Source organism: Helianthus annuus, chromosome 12, assembly GCF_002127325.2.
Source record: "Helianthus annuus cultivar XRQ/B chromosome 12, HanXRQr2.0-SUNRISE, whole genome shotgun sequence".
Taxonomy (NCBI): domain Eukaryota; kingdom Viridiplantae; phylum Streptophyta; class Magnoliopsida; order Asterales; family Asteraceae; genus Helianthus; species Helianthus annuus.
In genome coordinates this window covers 66,501,628-66,524,363 of record NC_035444.2, presented here as the reverse complement: position 1 = coordinate 66,524,363, position 22,736 = coordinate 66,501,628, and the positions used below count along the sequence as shown (strand labels likewise).

Here is a 22,736-nt window from a genome sequence, read left to right as displayed (position 1 = left end):
AAGCAGATGGCAGATCAGCAGCATGCCATACATGTTCAAAAGCTGACTAACATGGTGGAATCAAGATTCAAAGATACTCAGGCGGATATAAAAGCTATAAAGGCTCACATTCAAAGTGCCTCTGGAAAAGTTCCCTCCACTGTTCTCTTCATGAACGAACCCTTCTCGGATAATGCCAAAAAGGGGGAGAAGATTAAGTGGAAGAAAAAGGGAATTGATGATGGTATGTATGTTGAGCCAGAAAATAGTCAAACCAAAACTGCAGTATCAACACACACCACATCACCACACACCACCACAACTACTGTTCCACCACCATCTGTGTCTACAGCACAAAAACCACCATCACCACCAAAAACAGCCAAACCATCATCACCCCCTGCCAAAAAGCAGAAGACAACAGATGTTACAACATCTGTTGTAATGGCAACAGAGGTTGAAGCACCAGTTGTTTCAACTACTGTTAGTCAGCCACTTATCACCACTCCAACAACTGCCATCATAACCCCTGCTCAAAAGCAGAAGACATCTGCTGATACATCAGTAGTTGTAATGACAACAGCGGTTGAGACACCAGTTGTTTCAACAGCTGTTAGTCAACCATCCACCACTGCTCTCACCCTTCCTACATCACAACCAAAGCTCTTCAGTAGAAAAAGAAAGCCAATCTCTGCCGATGAGGGTATACATGATCCTAATGCTGCACAATATCCACTGGAACTTGAAGCTATAAAAAATGAGATAAGGAAATTCTATACAGAAGAAGATCCTTCAAAAAGAAGATTCTCCTCACTCATAGGCTACATGCCACCAGAGGATATGGATGATTACCTCAAGATCAAGGCAAGGCAAGGCAAGCTAAACTAAGAGCTAAAGTTGAGAGTGAACGTGAAGGTCTAAGCGAAGAAGGCATTGCTAAAAGACTGGATTTCTTCCTCACTAAAGTAAAGCAGATAGAAGAGTTTGCACAAGAACTGAACAAAGAAAAGGCTGAACAACGAAGAAGGTTAAGAAAACAATACCTAGCCTACATCATGAAAGAAAAATTCTATCCTGCTGAAGAAAAACAGTTTGAAGAATGGCCACTAATCGCTTTAAAGCATGAGGCTGATAGGATTAACAGGATCAAGAATGATCCTACAAAGAAGAAGAATGCTCCAAACTGGAGCAAATTCAAAAAGCTCATTGCTGACCTCACTGCTGAATACAAAAGAAAGAAAAAGGAGCTGGTGGATGCAAAAATGGATACTGCTAAAGCCATATCAAAATGGTCCAGGCAGCAGACTGATGAAGCCTATGAAAAGCTGAAGAAAAGAAAGATAACGGCTTCAAATGCTTCAAAGAAACGTGAACAAATGATGAAGCTTGAACAGCAGTTTGAAAACCTCAGAACAATGTTCAAATCAGCAGACAATCCTACCCTTGTGATAAACCAAGAGAAAGGAAAACAGCTGTCTGAAGAAGAGGTCAAAGAAAAAGAAGCAGAGTACTTTAATGATACCATCACAAAAATGGGTCTAAAAGAAGAAACTTCAACAAAGCTTCAAAACCTTTTTAAGAAGGTATTAAACAAACCTGCATCACCAAACACTGCAACAGACATGTCAGAAATTGAAAGGCAAGAGCAGATTGAGAAAGAAACTGCAGAAGACATAGCTGCAGCAAACAATGTCATTGAAGAGGCCTTCAAGAGAATGTCTGAAAGTCTGCAAGTGTTCACAAGGCCATCATCCCCCAACTCATCAAAGAATAAATCTCTCCCAAGAAACCCATTTGGTTTAAAAATACTAAAGTGGATGTCTGATCAAAAGACCCACGTATTGACTCTTGTCAGAACCAATGGTGAAGTGAAGTACATATCAAGGAAAGAAGCACTTGGCCTGAGTGTTGAAGATTTGCAGGATCTCCTTGAACTTACACTGTGTAGGGATGAAGATGACCAGAGTGCCAAGGAATTTGAAGCTGAATTTAGGAAACATGCTAAGGAACTCTTGATGAGAAATAAAAGTCCTGAATAATGAAGGGTTTTCGCATTATCTGTTCCAGGGGGAGATTATTGGGATTGAACCCTACCAGAGGAACAGATAATGTAAAGCCAAAACCGGATCACATCAGTGGACTATCAATAAGCAGCTGTTTACTCTTTGCTTTCCCCTTGAATGTGGCTCAAACATCTGATGTGCTCCAAAGTACTGCTTATATAAACATTTGCTGACCTACAACTACTGATTCTACTCAAGGACTGATGAAGACTACAAGCTCTGCTGTTCAATCTGCTGCCTTGAGTCAAGCACTGCTGATCATGACAAGTATTGCTGGGTTCACAGCAGTAGAATGCTGCAGCAGCAGTTTTATTCCTTTTATGTAATATAATGTAAAAATCAGTAGTTAGCAAAGCAGTAGTTGTATAGATCAGTATTTAGAGTTTGTTAGGTTGTTAGATGTCACTTTCATGGTGACGTCAGCTGAGATGCTTCAGTGGTTTGGACTGCCTATAAATGGAACAGTACTCTGTACTGTTATATTTGATTGACTGAGTGGATTCTTCTTCTTCAGTCCAATCCTTTCATCTTGTGCAACCAACCTTGGGGTATCAGGCTGAGGGGGAGCATAGTATTGTAAGCATGCTTGTAATCTTTTGATTTTCATTGTAATCATTCGACTCAGAGTAGAACAAGTGTTCAAACATACTATTCTCTTCTTTGTTTGTGTTTACAAAGTTTGTATCCATTTCCGCTGCACATCTCACTGTTTAATATTCTCTGATGATCAATTTATACAAACAAGAACAATCATGACAGCCTCCGATCCTAACAGGCCTTGATTGTCAAGAACTCTTACAATCAATCTTGGATCCCGAGACGACTCACACACTCTATGATGGACAATGGATGATGGTGGTGGATGATGGTGTTGTGATGGTGGTGGGTGGTGGATGAAGTGTGAGAGAGGTGGTGTGCCAAGGGATGAGTTGCAATGAAGCCAAGCACTCCTATTTATAGGCTGAACAGAAGCCTGGGCACGGCCCCGTATCCGCTGGACACGGCCCCGTGCCCGTTTGACAATCTCTCTCCTCATTAATTGTAATTCGTAATTACAATTAATGCGCCTGCAGTACTTTCGCCACGCCCCCGTGTTCACTGGGCACGGCCCCGTGGTGGGCGATAGAAGCTTCTATTGGTTTGTCTTTTCTGCTGCTTCTTGGGCACGGCCCGTGCTGGCTGAGCACGGGGCGTGTTCAGTCTTCTGCCTTCTCTGTTTTGCTTGGGAGGATGCTGTCGAGGGGTCGGGCAATCCACTTATGTTCCTTTTCTTGTATTTATGTCAGATTTAGCTGCCTTTTTGCTTCTTTTATTAATTTGAGCTCATTTAATCCTGAAAATACAAAAGGAAGACAAAAACACTCTTTTTCCAACATTAGTACTTAAAGAGGGTTAGTTTTATACCTCATTTGATGTAATTTATATGTTGCATTTTACACACATCAAATATCCCCACACTTGAATTTTTGCTTGTCCTCAAGCAAAATTCTTTAATATGTGGCTTACACTCCCAAATGGAACGGGTAGAAGAGAAGGTTTTGGCTTGTCATAGAGTGTCGGGAATCCAAGATTTTTATTGGGTTTTATTTTTATTTATTTACAATCCTATTAGTTATGATTTATTTAGAACGTTTCATAAGAGAAATTACTTATTTGGGCATAACATGCCTTTTTAAATTTCCATTTATATACAAGTTCACATACCTCATGGGAGAAATCACTCACACTCGGCCGAAGGTGTCTTTTTTTTTAGTGAATCACTCGAGAGCGGCATGGAACTTATTCCTACCATAGGCTTGCCAAGCAATCAATCATCCTCCTTTTTAACTTTTTACCTTTGTAAATATCAAGAGGACTTTTTTGGGTAAAGGCTTGGGCTAAAGGTGGGTAGTTGGGTTAGTGGTTAGTAGAAAAGGGTGAAAATCGTAAAAAGCATCGGTTTTCGTAAAACATTTTGTTTTAGTGACTTTTTATTCTCAATGAAGTATTTCTTCAAACAAGCTTTTTAGGAGCTTTGTTTGTTTATTTCTAACTTCATTGTAAAATTCTTCTTCTTCTTTTTTTCAGTCACACGAAAACCGAGCTTGTTACTAAAATAAAGGGTAAAAATAAAAATGTTTTTTTTTTTTGTGGGTAAAAAGGGTTTTGGGTTAAGAAATGAAAAGGTTTAGGCTCAAAGAGGTTAACTAGGGGGAGTTTTTGGGTAGGTGAAAAGAAAAATAAAAATAATGGTTTTGAAAGAAAAAGGGTTAGTCCTAATGCCTCCATCATTTACTTACTTGGGTTTAAGTTGGTAAGGACCGGGAATGAATTGTCTTGGCAAGTTCTAGAGTCGTAAGAACCAAGCGGCTATTCACACAAGAAACGAAAAATGAGCATTTAGCGTAAAGATGCATATTTGTATGCTCAATAAAGGCTCAAAACTCACTTTTGTGGGAATGGGTTTTTTTTATGTGATCAAGTATATATAATCGAATTTTAACTAAGCTTGTCATGTCGTTTCATAATTTTCTTATGTTGGTTCTTTTTATCACGACGCTATCGGTTGTAAATTTGTAAAAATATAACCTTATTGGTCTTAGAATTCCCAACTTAAACTTTAGACAAGTAAAAAATGAAAATTTTTGAAAAAAAAATTTGGGATGATTAGTGGTTCCAATAGAGTTTTGTGTAAGGCTTGTTATTAGGACTTGCAAAATTCAAGGTTTTAGCATCCCCCCCCCCCCCACACTTAAATTACACATTGTCCTCAATGTGTCCCAAAAATAAGTTTTTAGGTTGATTGAATGTGTGACATGGTATTAAAAGCAAAAATTTATGTTACTGGCAGTCTGGACACGGCCCCGTGGGGACCGGGCACGGCCCCGTGTTCAGGTGCCAGTAACGATAATTAAAGAAAAGAAACAGAAGCCTGGACACGGGGGCGTGTCTGGTGAACACGGCCCGTGTCCAGTTACCTGAACTGGGCATTTTTCTGCAGGGTGTTCAGCACGGGGCCGTGCTGGCTGGGCACGGCCCGTGCTGAACCTACTGTAATGGAGAAATTGTTGTCGGGTGGCCTTGTTCTTGTGCATGGGGCCATGTTTCTCGTTTCCCATATCATCCTTTTCCACCATGAGTGTATTTTATTTATTATGAACCATTCAAACCTTAAAACCATCGTTCCATTAAAACCATAGAGAGATACATAACATTCCTAAAATAAAATAAAAAAAACTTAACTAATAAGGTCAGGAGGTACACGAGGTTATCATAAAGAGTTATACTTTTTAAGAAAATTTCGAGAATAGTTTCCCGATGTAGTAGGACTTTCGGCCGACGGTTTTCTTCCCTAGATGTTGTTAAAGCCATTCTTCTATCTCCCTTGGAAGGAAGAAGGCAGCTTCATTTTCCTCAGCAACTTTTGGAGGAGGGGGAACACTTACCGGGACTCCTTGCACTACCCTTTGCGGAGGCTCAGGGTGCATGGTGTACCATTCGGCCGGTATGATCACTTCGGGCACCATGTTCCACGCCCTTGGGTTATTATAGGTACCAAAGGCGGGGAGGCGAGTAGATTTAACCTCTGGTGCAAGAGGTTTACTTCTCGGAGACATCCCTCCAGTCCCACCGTTAGATGGTTGATACGGTCGACCAATGCTTCTTCCACTCCCGTCATTTCATCAATAGCCTCTCTTAGGGCGTAAACATAGTTACAAGATAGTCTTCTGCCGTTGATGATCTCCTCCCTTGTCGGTTATTCCTTGAAGATGTTCCGCTTGTTCTGCTTACCATTTCTGGGAAATAAACTGAAGACAGCTAAATTTTTAAGAAACAGAACCTTGGACACGGCCCCGTGCTCGATGAGCACGGCCCCGTGTCCACTTGTCTGCAGGATTTTAGGCCAAGGAGTCCTGGAGTTTTAAATTATTTTTATGGTTTTCGGCTGGTTTTAAGCACAGATAATTTAAAACAGAGTTATACAACTAACTTTAAACAAGATTCCTTAGCCAATAATCTTACAAACTTATCATTAAAGGTTGGGATCATGGAGTTCCCAAGCTTTCATGGAGGAAATGTTTGAAAAAAATTAGAAAGAAGAGATAATGAATAAAAGTTGAAGGGACAAGAGGGTTCTTGGAAACCTTCTTTTAGAACTTACCTAGGATGGTATAAGTGAAGATCCCAGGAATCTCTGTCTTTTGAAGTGGTAAAAAATGAGCAGGAATCAGGCTGCATTTAAAGAAAACGACAGCGCACTGGACACGGCCCCGTGTTGGTTGGACACGGCCCCATGTGCAGATGAAATCCTGACACATTTTGTCCGTATTCTGACAAAATCAGCAGAGCATCTTTTAGGTGAGCACGGGGGCGTGTTGACCTGGACACGGCCCCGTGTCTGGAAGCTGTCTTATGGAGTTTCTTTAATTCTAAGGAACTTATTGATATCGGGTGGTTCCTTACTGGTTGGAACAACCCCAAAGTGCCTAAGATACCTTAATTGTCCTAGACTAAGGCGAGAACGCAAGAGGTTGTCGGTGAGGGTAATTCCTATTTTTATTCTAGGTGGACAAGTCCAACCCTTTCCCGGGCTCTCGTTAAAGAAGGTATATGCTGAATCGCTCAGGTCTATGTATGCACCGAACGAAGTCGATGGAGAGTCCTTCACGGCACAATCGGCACAGGGACGACTATCGTCCAAGTCTTCGCTAGGTATGAAGATATTTTTGGAAGCAACGAGGTTGTTGGAATGCGATCCCAACATTTCTTCATGGTCTTCGTCTTGGGGTGAATCAAGGAAATCCTTATTAAGCTCTTTTGACCAATTTAGAATTAGATCTTCTAGTTGAAATAACTCGTCTAGGAGCATTTCTCCTAGAATATCTGGCTGGGCGCATTCGAGGGAGAGATAGTGATTATTTTTACTTTCGCCCCTCTTAAGGTTATAGGGAGTCGGTGGGTCTATGTAGTGGGGCTTGTAATTTAGAAAGTAACATTCTAATTCTTTATGTTCGCCTCCACATAATTAACACCATGTACCATAAGAGTGCCGAAAGTAAAAAAATTACCATCACTCATATTTGTGTCAGAAATTACCAACCGCCGGGATCTAACGGTTCTGTTTTCAGTAAGTGAATCTTGGGCACGGGGGCGTGTTGAGTGAGCAGCCCCGTGTTCAGCTTACTGTCTGACTTAAAACAAGATTGTCAGTTCCAATGATTGAGCACGGGGGCGTGTTCAGCAGGCACGGCCCGTGCTGAGCTCTGCAGAAGCTGAAAAACTAAGAAAATCCTAAAAATTAAAAGGAAAAATAAAAAAAAATGATTAGGCCGTTGATTCCTAACTTTCTTAAAATCCTTGTGTCCCCGGCAGCGGCGCCAAAAACTTAATGCGTGTGTAGTGTAATATATTTTAGATGTATATTTTAAGCCCTCTTTTTTTTTACACTTTTAGCCAAGTTTTAAATTTATAAAACACGATATTTACTAACACTAAACACACATATGGGCAAGTGCACCCATCGTGGACGTAGTATAGTGTTGGTAAGATACCGAGGTCGTCCAAGGACACAAGAGCTTTTAGTACCGGTTTATCCTCAACATCTAACCAAATCAAAATGTTAGAAAAGATTTTTAAACTAAGAAAATAAAACTAACTAAATGCTGAAAAATAAAAATAAAAATAAAAACAGATAGACAAGATGAATCACTTGGATACGACTCGTGTATTAGTATAACCTTTGATTATTTTCGCACTTTTGCACTTGTTTAAGAGATTATCTTAGTTATTGTAGTAGGCCCCTCTTTTGAAGGTGACGTTACCCTCAACCCAGTAGTTTGAGTCAGCAAGGATACAATCCTAAAGGGTCGGATTATTGAAAGATAATTGATTAAGTTATTAATGCAAATTATGGTAGGCCCCTCTTTTGGAGATGACGTTACCCTCGACTAAGTAGTCTGAGTCAGCAGGGATACAGCCCTAAATAGCCGGGTTATAGTATTAATAGTAGTTAACTTATGAGGGGGTCAAAGAGTTTGGATCCCCGCCATCCAATACCTTTGGGTATTGAAGGAGATCCTACTAAATTTGACCCAGGTCCCTTGCAGGACCTCTAAACGCTGAACAAGGGCAAGACCCTTACCAAACCGTTCCCTTAACCACTGACCAGGTAGCCAACATACCTCCATATAGACCGTGGAGATATGAATGGTGAAAATCTTTTATTTTAGGGTTTTTTACATATTTCCCCTTCCTAAGTGCCCTTATTACATATTTACCCAACCAATAAAATCAATTACATATTTCCCCTTTTCTTTTAAAATTACCTAACTACCCTTGCTCTCTTTCTAATGGATTCAAGATACAATGGATAATAAAATGCCGACCTATGCTTCCCTTCCCCACGACGCTGCAACAACCATGAAATAATTAATCCTTAATTGCAGCATACGGATAAGTCTAGGAATTCAAAATCCAAACTGTTCAAATCAATTAGTTTATTATTTGCAGATAACTTGTTCTAATAGGTTTAGGAAGTCTAGTTTAATTCCAATTCGTTTAGCCTTATTTCCGAGCAATAGTCATCTATAAATAGTGGTAGGTTCATTGTAATTTCTTTTAAGAGAGATCTTCATTAATAATTAAAAAGAGTCAGAGGGAGTTTCTCTAAATAGTCGTCATTAACAATGAAGTTCAAATTTCATAAGTAACTCTATTACATAATTAATTTAAATATCATGAATATCCTTTTCAGATTCAAAACACTAACAATTTACTTATGTTTCAGTAAATTATAGGATGCTTTAATTACGGATGAATTGTACTCATTTGACCACAAACATAGCGATGTGGTGGAATCGTAAAGTTCTGTTAGTTCATCAATTTCGTCTTATGTTAGGTTTCGACTTATGGTAGGTTTGAAAGAAAAGATGATTTGAGTTTCACAAAGTGGGGTGTAAAGGGTAAAATATGTAAACTAATATTAATAAGAGGAAATATGTAAATATTCATTGAATAAGTTCATTAAGGGTAAAATAGTAATAATTAATAGAATTTTTAATTAAAAGGGGAAATATGTAATATAGACGGTTTAGAAAGGGGAAATATGTAATATAGATGGTTTAGAAAGGGGAAATATGTAATTGATTTTGTGGGTTGGATAAATATGTAATAAGGGCACTTAGGAAGGGGAAATATGTAAAAAACCCTTTATTTTATATAGACAGTAAAATAATGCCAAGACACCACGGACAAACGATAAGGAAGAATCACCTTCAACATAAATAACTAGTTATTAAAGTCATTAATACAAAACCAAATAAAAAGTGCAAAAGATTAAAAATAAAAAGTATTATACTAAACACTTGTCTTCACCAAGTGATGTAAGAGACTTAGGCAAACATGGCATTGATTGTCAAGAACTCTTACGATCAATCTTGGATCCCGAGACGACTCACACACTCTGTGATGGACAATGGATGATGGTGGTGGATGATGGTGTTGTGATGGTGGTGGGTGGTGGATGAAGTGTGAGAGAGGTGGTGTGCCAAGGGATGAGTTGCAATGAAGCCAAGCACTCCTATTTATAGGCTGAACAGAAGCCTGGGCACGGCCCCGTGTCCGTCTGACAATCTCTCTCCTCATTAATTGTAATTCGCAATTACAATTAATGCGCCTGCAGTACTTTCGCCACGCCCCCGTGTTCACTGGGCACGACCCCGTGGTGGGCGATAGAAGCTTCTATTGGTTTGTCTTTTCTGCTGCTTCTTGGGCACGGCCCCGTGCTGGCTGAGCACGGGGCGTGTTCAGTCTTCTGTCTTCTCTGTTTTGCTTGGGAGGATGCTGTCGAGGGGTCGGGCAATCCACTTATGTTCCTTTTCTTGTATTTATGTTAGATTTAGCTGCATTTTTGCTTCTTTTGTTAATTTGAGCTCATTTAATCCTGAAAATACAAAAGGAAGACAAAAACACTCTTTTTCCAACATTAGTACTTAAAAAGGGTTAGTTTTATGCCTCATTTGATGTAATTTATATGTTGCATTTTACACACATCAGTGTTATATCTGGGTTTTCTATAAATTGTGTTATTAGTTCAGGTCATTGTGTTTAATATGTTATTCATTGTGTTTTAATATGTTATCCATTGTGTTTTAATAATTTATTCAATTTTTTTTATTATCTTTGTTCATTGTGTTTTAGTTTGTTGTGTATTGTGTTTTTAGTTTGTTTTCCATTGTGTCTTCATCTGCTCTCCATTGTGTCTTTTATCTGTTGTCATTAATTGTGTCTTTTATCTGTTGTCATCAATTGTGTTTTTATTTAGTCTGATACTTATTGTGTTATATGTTATCGCCATTGTGTTATACGTTATGGTCATTGTGTTTTAGTATATTGTCCATTGTGTCTTTATCTGTTGTCATTGATTGTGTTTTTGATCTACTTTACATTGTGTTTTACATCATGTCCATTATGTTATTATCAAAACCTATAACACAATGTTAATTTGGGTTCTATCCATTGCGTTTTTATAAGAACCTATAACACAATATCTATACTATATTATAATGCATGAGGCAAGGACATTTTAAGATACCCAAAAAATAAGAACTCCCCCCCCCCCTTATTTATAGAAAGGCCCCTAAAATGAGGGTAGTTTGGTCTTTTAAACACTATTTATTTTTTAGCCCCTAAACTTATTACACTTAAATCCATAAGTTTTAACAAAATTATAGATAATTAGTTACACTTTTCTCCTTTCTTAACAAACTTATAATTATTTTACGTATTCTTGCAATATCTTATAAACTACAATATTTCAAAAAAATCCAAAGGCACCATGATGACCTACTCATTTTGGTCGACGTTTTGATAGTTGTTTTGTTCAGCATCGACGTACGAATTAAAATGTACAAGTAAATGATGCCTTAGTGTCTAAGTGATTAAAATCTCAACGTACTTTAAGATTAAAAACATCACAAATAAAACATAGATTAAAAACTAAAATCATTATCACTTTTAAAATTAAAAACTATTGTTGAAAAATTGGTTAAAAATTACCTTTACACTTTAATTAAATTAAATATATCAACAAACTAACATACTATAAAGGAGTAATAAAATCTTATAGTTAACTGAGCGGGAAAACTTTTTAAAATTTAAATCTCTTAATTGTAGTGATAAGGCTTTTTGAAATTTAAACCTCTTAAAATTTAAACAAACCAACATACTTTAAAGAGGTTCTTTTGAGTGGCGTGTTTCAATTTTAAATTTTAAATAGCCTTGAAAGAGGGAGAAAACAATGAGAGAGAGAGTCAGATCTTCAAACAAACTCTCCACGTTTACTTACTCCCATTTGCACCGCTTTATTTTCTTCGCTTTAATGGCTCCTCAGAACCCACATTTTTCAGTCCACAAATTCATCTCTTTCTCTTGAATTCCTCAGGTTCCATCATATCTTCCTTCGATTTTCATTTGATTTACAATGGATTACTGTTAATATTAATGCGTATGATGGTGTGGTAGTGTTATTAATGTCGGATGTGCATTTAGGGCATGTGTTTTAGGGTTTGGATTTGCTGCAAAGTCGACTCAGGTGCTTTAGGGTCTGGTTTCCGACGACTTAAAAAACACGGCATATGCTTCGTATTTTTCAGATCTGGAACGAATTTTGGTGGTTCCGGCATGGTTGTCGGCAGTGGCAATGGAACTGTAATAGTAATAAGGTGTCCACTTTACTTTGTCTTTGTTATTGTTTTATGTTGGTTGTTGAAGTTGATTTCTCCTGATTTCATTGTGTAGGTGAACAAGGGAATGTGAGCCTTTATTAGCCTTTTTGCTGCTGTTCTATGGTAATTTTCAAAGGTATTCATATTTTGCTATTTTTGTGTGTGCTATTTTGATGTCTATATATGCATTTGGTGTTCTTATCGTCCCATTTTGGGATCTAAATACTTAAAAATGTGTTGTTTTCTACCATTTATGTGGTTTAAGCAAAAAAAAACAATAAATAAATAAAAATAAAAAATTGAAGTCAGTTTCTGAAGTTAGTATACCACTTTATCATGAGTTGAATTGAATTTATGTTGCATATAACATTGGTGCAAGCTGTTATATATTATAGATTTATTGTTATTGAAGTTAACAAAAATCAAACTATGAATATTATATGTGATTGAGTGCAGCTTTGATATTAAAACAACACTTGGAATTTCAACTACATGCATTACAACGAACCAAGTTATTTTGTTCAAATTAGAAACTATGTTTTTATGTAAATTAGGAGCTGCGTATTTTTTGTTCTTAATTTGCTCTTAGTATGTTGTCAAAATAAAGTGTATGTGTAAGGTCTTTATCATTTAATGAACACTAAAAGTAAATATACTTTTTACATTATATATGATAGCATCATTTAAATTGTTATCATATGTTGACTATAAGTGAAAAATATTTCTATATTATTAAATTAATAATATAAATAGAATAAAATATGACATTGTCATTACTTTTGCAAATTGTGTATTTTTGTAATATATGGTTACTTTTTCCCACTTGAATATTGTTCATCTTAAGGTCATATAGCTCTTATATTTAGATTTTTGAAAACATGTCGCTTTCATTCTATTCGTTGCTTACAGACACAATAGTTAAAAGAGCTAAGAATACACAATTCTAACCCATTTACATCTATTGCAAGCTCCTTCGAATGTACATCTTATAATTTTTTTTTGTATTTGGTGGAAAAAAAACTTGTACCCAGGTTGCCAAATTTTTTACGTAGAAAACCCGTAATTAAATAATATTGTCAAACTCAACACGAACAACCGACAATTGTGGTTTGTTGCAGCACTTTTTGTACACCAGCAAAAGTGTCCAGATTTAAGCGTTTTAAAGCGTTATTTGCATTTGAAAGTAATGTAAGCAAATTTGTTTATTGAATCATGCAGAGTACTTATCTCCAGGTTGGTTTTTGGTCACCCAATACGGGGCATGTATCAGCATCCGTGAAGGACATGGTGTAGGTATTTTTAAAATTTATTATCCAACTTCATCTTAACTACCAAAAATACTTATTCATTTGCTTGTGTTAGTCTTCATATAAAAATGAGAACTCATTTTTTTTGGTATTCAAATAATAACATCTGAATTGCCCAGAAAGCACGCTTAATTTCAAATGTAAATGTGTAATAAAATCTGTAGGTGGCAAGGTTGGCAGGTCAGTCGGGTTGGGTTATGGGTCAAAAGGGCTATACTATTTGGGCCCACTATAACTGGTTAAGCAGGTCGGGTCAAAAGGGCTATACTATTGTTCACTGTGCTCCATCAGTTGTACCTTGTGCTTGTACAACCATCCACAAAATATTCCCAAATTCTTGACCAGCAGTGATCTTTTTTATCCAGGCTGTTCAATTACTCTGGAGATATGGTTCATAATCAATTAAATTTATACACTAAGTTGTTTGTCATGTTTGAAGCGCAGGTAAGAAGTTATTTGTATTATTACATTGAATGATAATATTTGCTACATTTTGATCTTCGATGTCAACTTTCTTAGCAACTTCAAGTTTGTTATTTGGTTACCAGATCGTTTCTTCTCTCCGCATGATTCCTCCCGCCTTCTTCAACATGTGTTCATGTCATCTGCTGGAAGCTGTGGAGGTTGATGTTAATACAGGAAGCCGGGCCTGTATTAACTTTTGACAACCTCACCAAATCTGTAGGTTTTTTTTTAAATTACATTTATCTAATATATTATGATGAAAAACTTATATACTCGGTTTCGCTTCCTATTCTTATATTATAGTAGTTTCAATGCTTTGTAATAGGCATCGTGTAATGAAGTGAAAAAAAAACGGTTACAATTAATCTCCAAGTCGCTGCTAATCCAATCAAGGTGCGTGTTCTCAAAAAATTAACATTTGATCGATTGTAGTTATTACATTATATTAAAGTACGTAATTTAGGTTGCTGACTATAAAGTACAGGGGATAGGGTATAATGATTAAGTTGAAAAGATCACAAAGAAGGTTTTCATAATTTTATATTTTGTTAAAATATTTAAATTTGTAATATGTTCATGCTAAAATTCTATAATTTTTTATTTTGACAAGCTGAGAGTGTTAACATTAGTAGAGATGTATCGGGTGAGGGTGTGCATCAAGCCTTATTAAAATGCTAGAAGGGACGGGTGTACTTGTTTTTTTTTTTTTTTTTGAGTTAGTTATTTTCAAAAAGTGTTTATTTCATAAAGATGTATTATAGTACATTAAATTCATTTACTCTTAACTTGGGTGAAGACTAGAGTTTTTTACGACCTTTTACCAACATTTGTGGACTTTCTAACGTATTTGTACATTAACCTTCGTAATTAGTATAGCTGTTTTTGCAGTTTAATATGCTTGCATAATGAAATTCTTTAGAAAGATTTGATGTTTAAATTTAATTTCCTGTACACGAACATGATTTGTTTTACATGCATATATAGCAATCACAAAGAACATGACATTGATGGCTTGCTAGCTAATCTTTTGTGCGTATATTAGAGAGGTGAGAACAATGACTGTGGCTTTGAAAATAGTCTAAACTAACTTGGGTTAGTTTCGTATCGATTTTGTGAACACATTTTGGTAAGGAAGTTTATGTGTCATGTGGGCTCGGGTAGGGTTGGTATCTATATATATTAATAAAGGAGATGATTTGGGCTATTTGTCCTTGAATGGTGAAGCCAAATTGATGATGTGGCAACTTATTGTTGAATAGATGGTGATTTTAGGAGGGAAGATACAATATTAGATGTTTTGAGAATTAGACACGGGATCCAGAAACAACTGGGTCGGACTTTGGGTCACCTAATGATCCAAACGGATCCTTTATATCCTTTTTACTCATTCTTCTTTCTCACGATCTTTGACATTCTCCACAAACCCTAAAAACCAAAGTTGTTCATGTGCCATCTTCTTCTTCCCCTGAATCGATCCCTCACCACCTCTTACCTTAATCTTTTCGTTGTCATATGTTACATCCAATCTATTACAATATCAAACCCTAATCTCAGTCGCTTTTGACATTGACGATTTCAAGTTGGGCGATTTATTATCTTGATTTCATCTGCATCAGTTTCATATGGATCGTGGTATTTTTTTTTAGTCCACAATTTGTAAACAATTTTACTTGAATTTCATATGATTTCATATGTTCATAATTATTTAGATTTGAATTGATGTTAACTTTTTTTGTATTCTTATTAATTTTATGGAAATTGGTTGATTAGATCCGTGATGACTGAACGTTAATTTTAGTGTAAAATGTTTGAAAATGTTTTAGTTTTTGGATTGCACGCAAGGTGTTTGATGAAATGCTTGAATGGGATAACGGTTTTTTTTCATAATTTTTGAGTTTATATTGATGGTTCTCTATGTTTGTGGTGATTTAGTAGAGTTTTTGATGCACTTTTTATAGATGAATTCATGTCTGCTTATGTTTCAATTTGTGTTGCATGGAAAAATCTATAAATGGGTCAAAGGATAATTTAAAAAAAAAAATCACATTACTTAGTCAACTATTTTGGGTGCATATGTGTAATGATGAGAATGTATGGCATGACCTAAATGTAATCTTCTTAAGGCTCCATTGTTTGTTTTTTTAGCATTTTTGTTATTATTTGTTATGAATGCAGGTATAAGTATCTCAAAGACCTAAAAAATGTTTTATTGAAGCGTCATATTGATTTTCAGAGACATGGCTTCTGGGTTAGTTTTGCTTAGATCTGATCTAATGTTGTTCCGGTATATTGAAGTTATTCAGTTTTAGATGATATTTAAGTTTTCTGAAAATTATATTATTTTGGCGGAAAACTAATAATTTGAATCCTGATATGTAGTAGTTTTTCGTGATTTATTGATTTTTTTGTTGTAATTGTTGTAAATGATTATCGATTTTTAGGTGTTAACGGAACTTTTATAGTGGAGTGGGATGAAGGAAGAGCGATTGCCGAGCAGTTTTTGACAACAATGACAGATGCGAAGATGTATGCTGTTATTTGTCATTTTCATATTTGTTAAAGGTAATTTGGTATTTTGTTTGATTTTTTTTGCTAATTTTTTTTGTGCATTGCCGGACTATCAATCTCTGTTATTTGTCATTTTCATATTTGTTTTGTAATAAATTTGTTGTGTATTAAGCCTCAATCCATTCAAGATTATGCATTTTTTTAGTGTCTGATCTGTTTTGATTGTCTTGATGATGAAGATTTATTTACACTGGTCTGATAATTGTTCACCCGGTTTAATTTTTTTTTCTTTGAAATATTGAATTTGTATCTAAAAAATAAATATTTTTTAATTTTTTTAAACCGTTTCTTTTTATTTTTATATTTGGAAGTTTGTGCATTGACTAAATTATCTTTTAAAGCTTATTGATTGTTGATTTAGGAATATTGATTGTTTTTCTATAAATACTTTACCGTTTTTATTTTTTAAAAACCTTCATTATTAAAGGTTTAAATTATTTATAAACCTTTATTTCAGATGTGGATCCCTTGCACAACAGTCCTTCATTTTTAAAGCTTATTGAGGAAGATGACCCGATATTTTTGGTACGTTTATTTGTATTCTAATTACTAATACTAATCATATTTTAAGTAATCTGACATTTCTTTTTTTTTTTTTGTTTTAAACTCATAGAAAATACCTAATGACTTTGCTTCAATGATTTGGGGAGACCAACCACCTTACAAAGATTCAGTTAAGATTGTTGATGGTAACAAGTTATGATTTGTAAGAGTGAAGAAAACTGATGTGGGCCATGTTTCTTGGTGATGGCTTCACCAAAGTTGTTCGGGATAGTTGTGTAAGAAAAGATGACTACCTTATGTTTCAGTCATATGGACCATCAGCATTCTTTCTAATGGTGTTTAAATCATTTGTTCAGAAAAACTGCTTTATATCCAAGATCAATCCTCACGAAGATGTTATTGTAAGTAGTATCTTATACAATAATTATGATGTATAATGTTTTATTTCTGTATATTGGTATTTAAATTAATTTTTATTACTAATTATCACATGCTATGCAGGTAATGGCTGATGAATTTTGGAGGCAATTTTATGGTCAAAATTTCAAAGGTGGTCAGTCAACTCTTTATTTAGGAGATAGATTTTGGAACGTTAAGATGGATGGATTAACTGACAGGTGTGTTTTTACTCATGGATGCTCTGAGATGATAAACGATCTTGCCTTAGAAAGGCGATCTACCTTTGTCTTTTCACTGCATGGAAATAAAATTTTTGAGATTTCAGTCTTTAATCATCAAACCGGTACTCAAATTCAGAACAACAGGGTGGAGTTAGTTGTTTTGGATGACTCAATCTATGGTGATGATGGTGATGATTTTTTTATTGCGGTTAGAATTATACATCTACACTATTATTTAGTTATCAACGCGAGCTTACAAGTTGATATTGAATTTAACACATTGTTATTTTTGATATTTTTTGTAGTCTGAACATAAGGAGAAGTGTAGTAGTGATGGAACTGACTTTCAAGAAGGTGTTGTTGTGGAATGTGAAGATGACAAATTTCAGTTGGCAAGTTTTGAAGCTGTGTTCAATGTAATTCCCTATATTTTAATCAATTTTATTAAAACGTATTATAAATATCTTTTTTTTTGTATTTATACATTTTATTTGTTTATTTATAATTGTGTAGGATATTGATGATTCGAAGTTTGATAACTTTTTCTCATCTCTACTTGAAATGGAAGACCTTAAGAAGAAGGTAATTTTTTGTCATTTTTTTGTTTTTTTTATTTTACTAAATTTAATTATTATTCTTTTTATATTGTTAAACAGTTTTCATCAATTTTTCTTTCGTTACTTTATTAAATTTAATAATTATGGGTACTATATTGTTAAACAATTGTTTTTGTTATACGTAGTTCAAAGATGATTAGGATAAAAAAACTGAACCCCAAGGCAAAGCAAGGGTTGTTTGTGATGAAGATTTAACTTTAAAGGTTTATGTTCATTCAATAAATTATATGATTTTGTAATTAAGTGAATTATTTTACGTTTATTTTTTCATTTTCAAAGGTTAATGTTCTACCTTTTGTATGATGATCCCAAGGCGAAAACAATTGTTGGTGTTGAAAAAAATCTAATTTTAAAGGGTTTTTTTCCAGTTACTACATTATATTTTTTAGAATTTAAGTTTATTTCTTTACATTTTTTTAATATATATGTTTCCCTTTTTTAGGACAAAAGCAAGTTTGAAACGGATCTGGACAAATTTTTGATACCCAAGAACAAGTCCCATGTATATCTACTTACTTAAGTATTATATAATACAATTTATTAATTCATTGTATATTAATTTTTTTATTCTTTTTTGTTATTTAGGTTGATCCTACAGGGAAAACAAATGTTGTTTTTTCTGAACCGAGTCTGTGCTCCACATTTGTTTCTGATGTGAGTTATGCTGATTCTATATGTTTTCCAATAATGGTAGTTACTTATGTATTTTTTTTTTTTACTGTTTAGGCCATTCCGAAATATACAGTTGATGTTGCTCAAAGTGTTTTGCCGAGAAAGAGGAAGGTTTAGTATCATATATAACTTTTTTACTTTTAAATTTATATCTTTTAAAAAACAAGTAATTATTATTTATTTCAACTTATTAGGCCACTCGGAAATGTAAAACATTTATGATTATGTCCGATGAGTCTCTTATCGCACATCGTACACGTTCAAAGTTTAGAAACAAAAATACTTATCCATGTTAAAACATTTACGGGATTGGATGTTAGTGATTTAATTTTCAGAATTCAAATTTTAAATTTTAAATTTTGACGTTTCTATTTTAAATTTTAAATTTAAAATTTTGAGCAATTTTAAATTTCGTTAGTTATTTTTAGTATCATAATTTTCCGGAATTAAGGTTTCTATTTCTATAAATAAATGGTGTTACGTTTATGTAAACCTTAAATTTAAAATTTTATGGTTTCTATTTCTATTTCCGGAATTCAAATTTTAAATTTAAAATTTTGATCCATTTTAAATTTCGTTAGTGATTTATTTTTAGTATGAAAATTTTCCGTAATTAAGGTTTCTATTTATATTTCTGGAATTCAAATTTTAAATTTAAAATTTTGAGCAATTTTAAATTTCGTTAGTGATTTATTTTTGAAACCTCAAATTTTAATTTTAGTGATTTATTTTTAGTATGATAATTTTCCGGAATTAAGGTTTCTATTTCTATAAATAAATGGTGATTTATTTTTAGCATGATAAATTTTAGTATGATAATTTGCAGGATTGGATGTTAGTAATTTAATTTTCAGAATTCAAATTTTAAATTTTAAATTTTAAATTTTAAATTTTGAACAATTTTAAATTTCATTAATGATTTATTTTTAGTATGATAATTTTCCGAAATTAAGGTTTCTATTTCTATAAATAAATGGTGTTACGTTTTTTGAAACCTCAAATTTAAAATATTAAGGTTTCTATTTCTATTTCCAGAATTCAAATTTTAAATTTAAAATTTTAAGCAATTTTAAATTTCGTTAGTGATTTATTTTTAGTATGATAATTTTTCGGAATTAAAGTTTCTATTTCTATTTCTCGAATTCAAATTTTAAATTTAAAATTTTGAGCAATTTTAAATTTCGTTAGTGATTTATTTTTGAAACCTCAAATGTAAATTTTAGTGATTTATTTTTAGTATGATAATTTTCCGGAATTAAGGTTTCTATTTCTATTTCCGGAATTCAAATTATAAATTTAAAATTTTGAGCAATTTTAAATTTCGTTAGTGATTTATTTTTAGTATGATAATTTTCCGGAATTAGGGTTTCTATTTCTATAAATAAATGGTGTTACGTTTTTTGAAACCTTTTTTATTTTGTTTGTTTCGGTTTTATATGTTTTCCGCTATTATTAGTTTACTTCTATAAATAATTTATCGTTTTTACGTGTTTAAACCGTTCACATTTAATTTGCAGGTATGGATTTGAGTAACAACAGTCTTTCATTCTTAAAGCTGATTGAGGACGATGATCCTATTTTTTTTTTTTTTGTATTTTTATTGGTTTTATGATTACTAAACATATTGTATTTAGACTTATGTATTTAATTATTTATTTTTTTGTTTTCACTGATAGGAAATACCTAATGAATTTGCTTCATTAATGTGGGGAGAACAACCACCTTAAAAGGAATCTAACTATGATTTCGTTACATCTTGAAAGATCGACAAACAGGTAATCATATTTTCCTTATTTACATTGATTATAAAATTTTTGTCTAACTCTGTCTTAATCCTCTTTTTCATGATTGATTCTCTCGATCTTCCAATTTGTGTTTGTGTACAACAAAAAAACATCAACATGTGAAAAAAATTCTTTGTTTTTCTTCAAGATATCGTTAGATTGTGTGTTTATGGTTAGATTTTGTGTTTCTCAAAAAGATTTGTGAGTAAAAACAATGACGACTATTCATATGAGAGGTATGTTATGGATCGATTTATTTTCGCATATCCGGGTTGTCACTGTGAATGTTAAAAAATCATGAGATATATGGATTGGAAAGTAGCTTTTGACTTATGCATCAAAACGAGGTCAATTTGTAACAGGTTTGATGAATCTATAAACCTCTCATTGTTTATTTTGTTTGTTTCAATCAATCTCACTTATTTGATTTGGATGATTTTTTTCAATATCATGCTGATGTGTGGAGAGGAATCAATTGAGGAGTTCATTTTTATCATATCAAGGAATCTTACAATGTACGTGATCTCTCACTCTTATACTTTCTTTTGAATTTTATATTATTTTGCTTTGGGTATCATGGGGAATTCATTAACAATATACGAATGAATTAGATTTTAAAACTGAAATTAATAATCTTAAATTCAAATTTTAAATCTCAAAATTGGAATATTGTTGATCTAAAAATGAACAAATTCTGATCTATCATTTGGTGGATGAAGAATCCATTAGATTTGCACTTAGATCCGATCAAAAGTTGATTTTATAAAGATTGTTTCGATTGCTACTAACGTTTTCTTTGTTCTTATTTCTGTAGATCCGATCAAAAAAATTAAAGGTATGTTGTTTTAGTTAGTTGTTTATCACGTCTTCCACATTTATGACAGTTATTGAATTTTGTTGAATTTGTTTTTCATGTGAATCCGTAATCTGTGATAAAAATCGGACTCCGATAATTCCTCAAACAAAAGAGGTTAGTTAAATTATATATTTTTTATCTTTTTTTAAGTTTGTAATATTTAATTTTATCCTTTCTCTTCAGTAATTTTTTTTTAAATTAGTAAGGTATGTTCTGAATGATTTATGGTTTGTATTTTCCCATGGTTAACCGTCAATCTTTTGTGAAATTCGTACTCGGAATGTTCGTATATCAAAACAGGTTAGATAAATGTTGTTGGTATTCTTTGTTTTTTATGTATAGTCTTTCTTATTTCTTATTAAATTTTGTGTCACTATTTTTTTAAATTAGTAATATATGTTCTGAATGATTTATTGTTTCTATTTTCCCATGGTCAATCCTCAATCTTTTTTGAAATTCGGACTCGGAATGTTCGTCTACCAAAACATGTTAGTTAAATGTTGTTGGTATTGTTTGTTTTTTGATATGTATACTCTTTCTTATTTTTTATTAAATTTTCTGTTTAGGCATAATTTTGAAACTTTATGTCATTATCTTTTGAAGTTCATATTGTTAGTTTTGTCACTTATGAGTTTTCCTATTTAGGTTTAAAGATACCTTTAATTTCTTTCTAAAGTGGTTTTTGTTTCCATAAACACATTACTGTTTTTAAGGTTAATTTTTCTATTTTCAATTTTAACTTATTTATTTAAACACTTAATAACGTTTGAAAACATGTCTTTTAATTTATTTAATGACATAATTAGATTATAAATTGATTTTTTCTGCCCGGGAAGTTCCCGGGTTATAAAGATTCACAACTACATGGTATATTTTTATTAATTAATATATATAGATGCATATTTATTTTTTACATATAAAGATTCACAACCCGGGAGTATTCCCGGGTTATAACCTAGTATTTTACTATAGTAGAAGATTCACTTCAAAACTTTACAAGACCAATGACAAAAGAATGTCTAATAAACTTTATCGATTTTAAGGGCAATTTAACATATAAAATAATATAACAAGAAATTTTTATAGTTAACTACAAACTAACAGAAACCTTTTTATACATGTGATCATTTAACTCAGATAATTTTAATGCTAAATTGATATTTTGTTGAGATGTTGAAGGCTAAATGTAGATCACACTAATGCTACAAATTTAAAAATGTTAACTATGATAAAACAATAAACATAATAAATTTTCATAAAATATTATACCAATAAGAAAACTGATAAAAGTACTAGACAATATATCACAAGACAATTGATAAAGTAACGGAAACGAGTATCGGGTTGCAAATTGTTGTTGCTGCAATCGTTTAACCAAACCGAACTTTTTATATACTTCTAACTTTTATACATCGAGTTCATGTATTTCATATTTTATACTATCACTTCATTTATATGTTATTCCGGTTCATGTTTTTATACATCCAGATCATGTATTTATATCTCATTTCATATATGTTGAAGCAAACATAGTGTTGTTTTGGCTATTAACCGAAATTAAAAAAAAAAACTGAACAAAAAACCATCATTCTAACCG

At 33.2% G+C, this 22,736-nt stretch overlaps 1 protein-coding gene across 1 annotated transcript; it reads left to right on the top strand.

Moving 5' to 3' along the window:
• The first annotated feature begins 16,811 nt into the window (after window positions 1-16,811).
• LOC110893050 lies at window positions 16,812-17,967 on the top strand. The gene is made up of 5 exons (XM_022140171.2): window positions 16,812-16,991; window positions 17,092-17,418; window positions 17,516-17,626; window positions 17,724-17,792; window positions 17,953-17,967. Exons 1-5 carry the CDS (start codon window positions 16,812-16,814, stop codon window positions 17,965-17,967), a joined length of 702 nt encoding a protein of 233 aa, XP_021995863.2.
• Window positions 17,968-22,736: the final 4,769 nt, after the last annotated feature.

Excerpts from the sequence above, each read along its gene's own strand:
- LOC110893050 (XM_022140171.2), top strand. The coding sequence starts at position 16,812 with ATGTGGGCCATGTTTCTTGGTGATGGCTTCACCAAAGTTGTTCGGGAT. Across the intron at positions 16,992-17,091 it reads ATCCTCACGAAGATGTTATT|GTAATGGCTGATGAATTTTG; the intron begins GTAAGTAGTATC and ends CATGCTATGCAG. Across the intron at positions 17,627-17,723 it reads GTTTTGAAGCTGTGTTCAAT|GATATTGATGATTCGAAGTT; the intron begins GTAATTCCCTAT and ends ATAATTGTGTAG.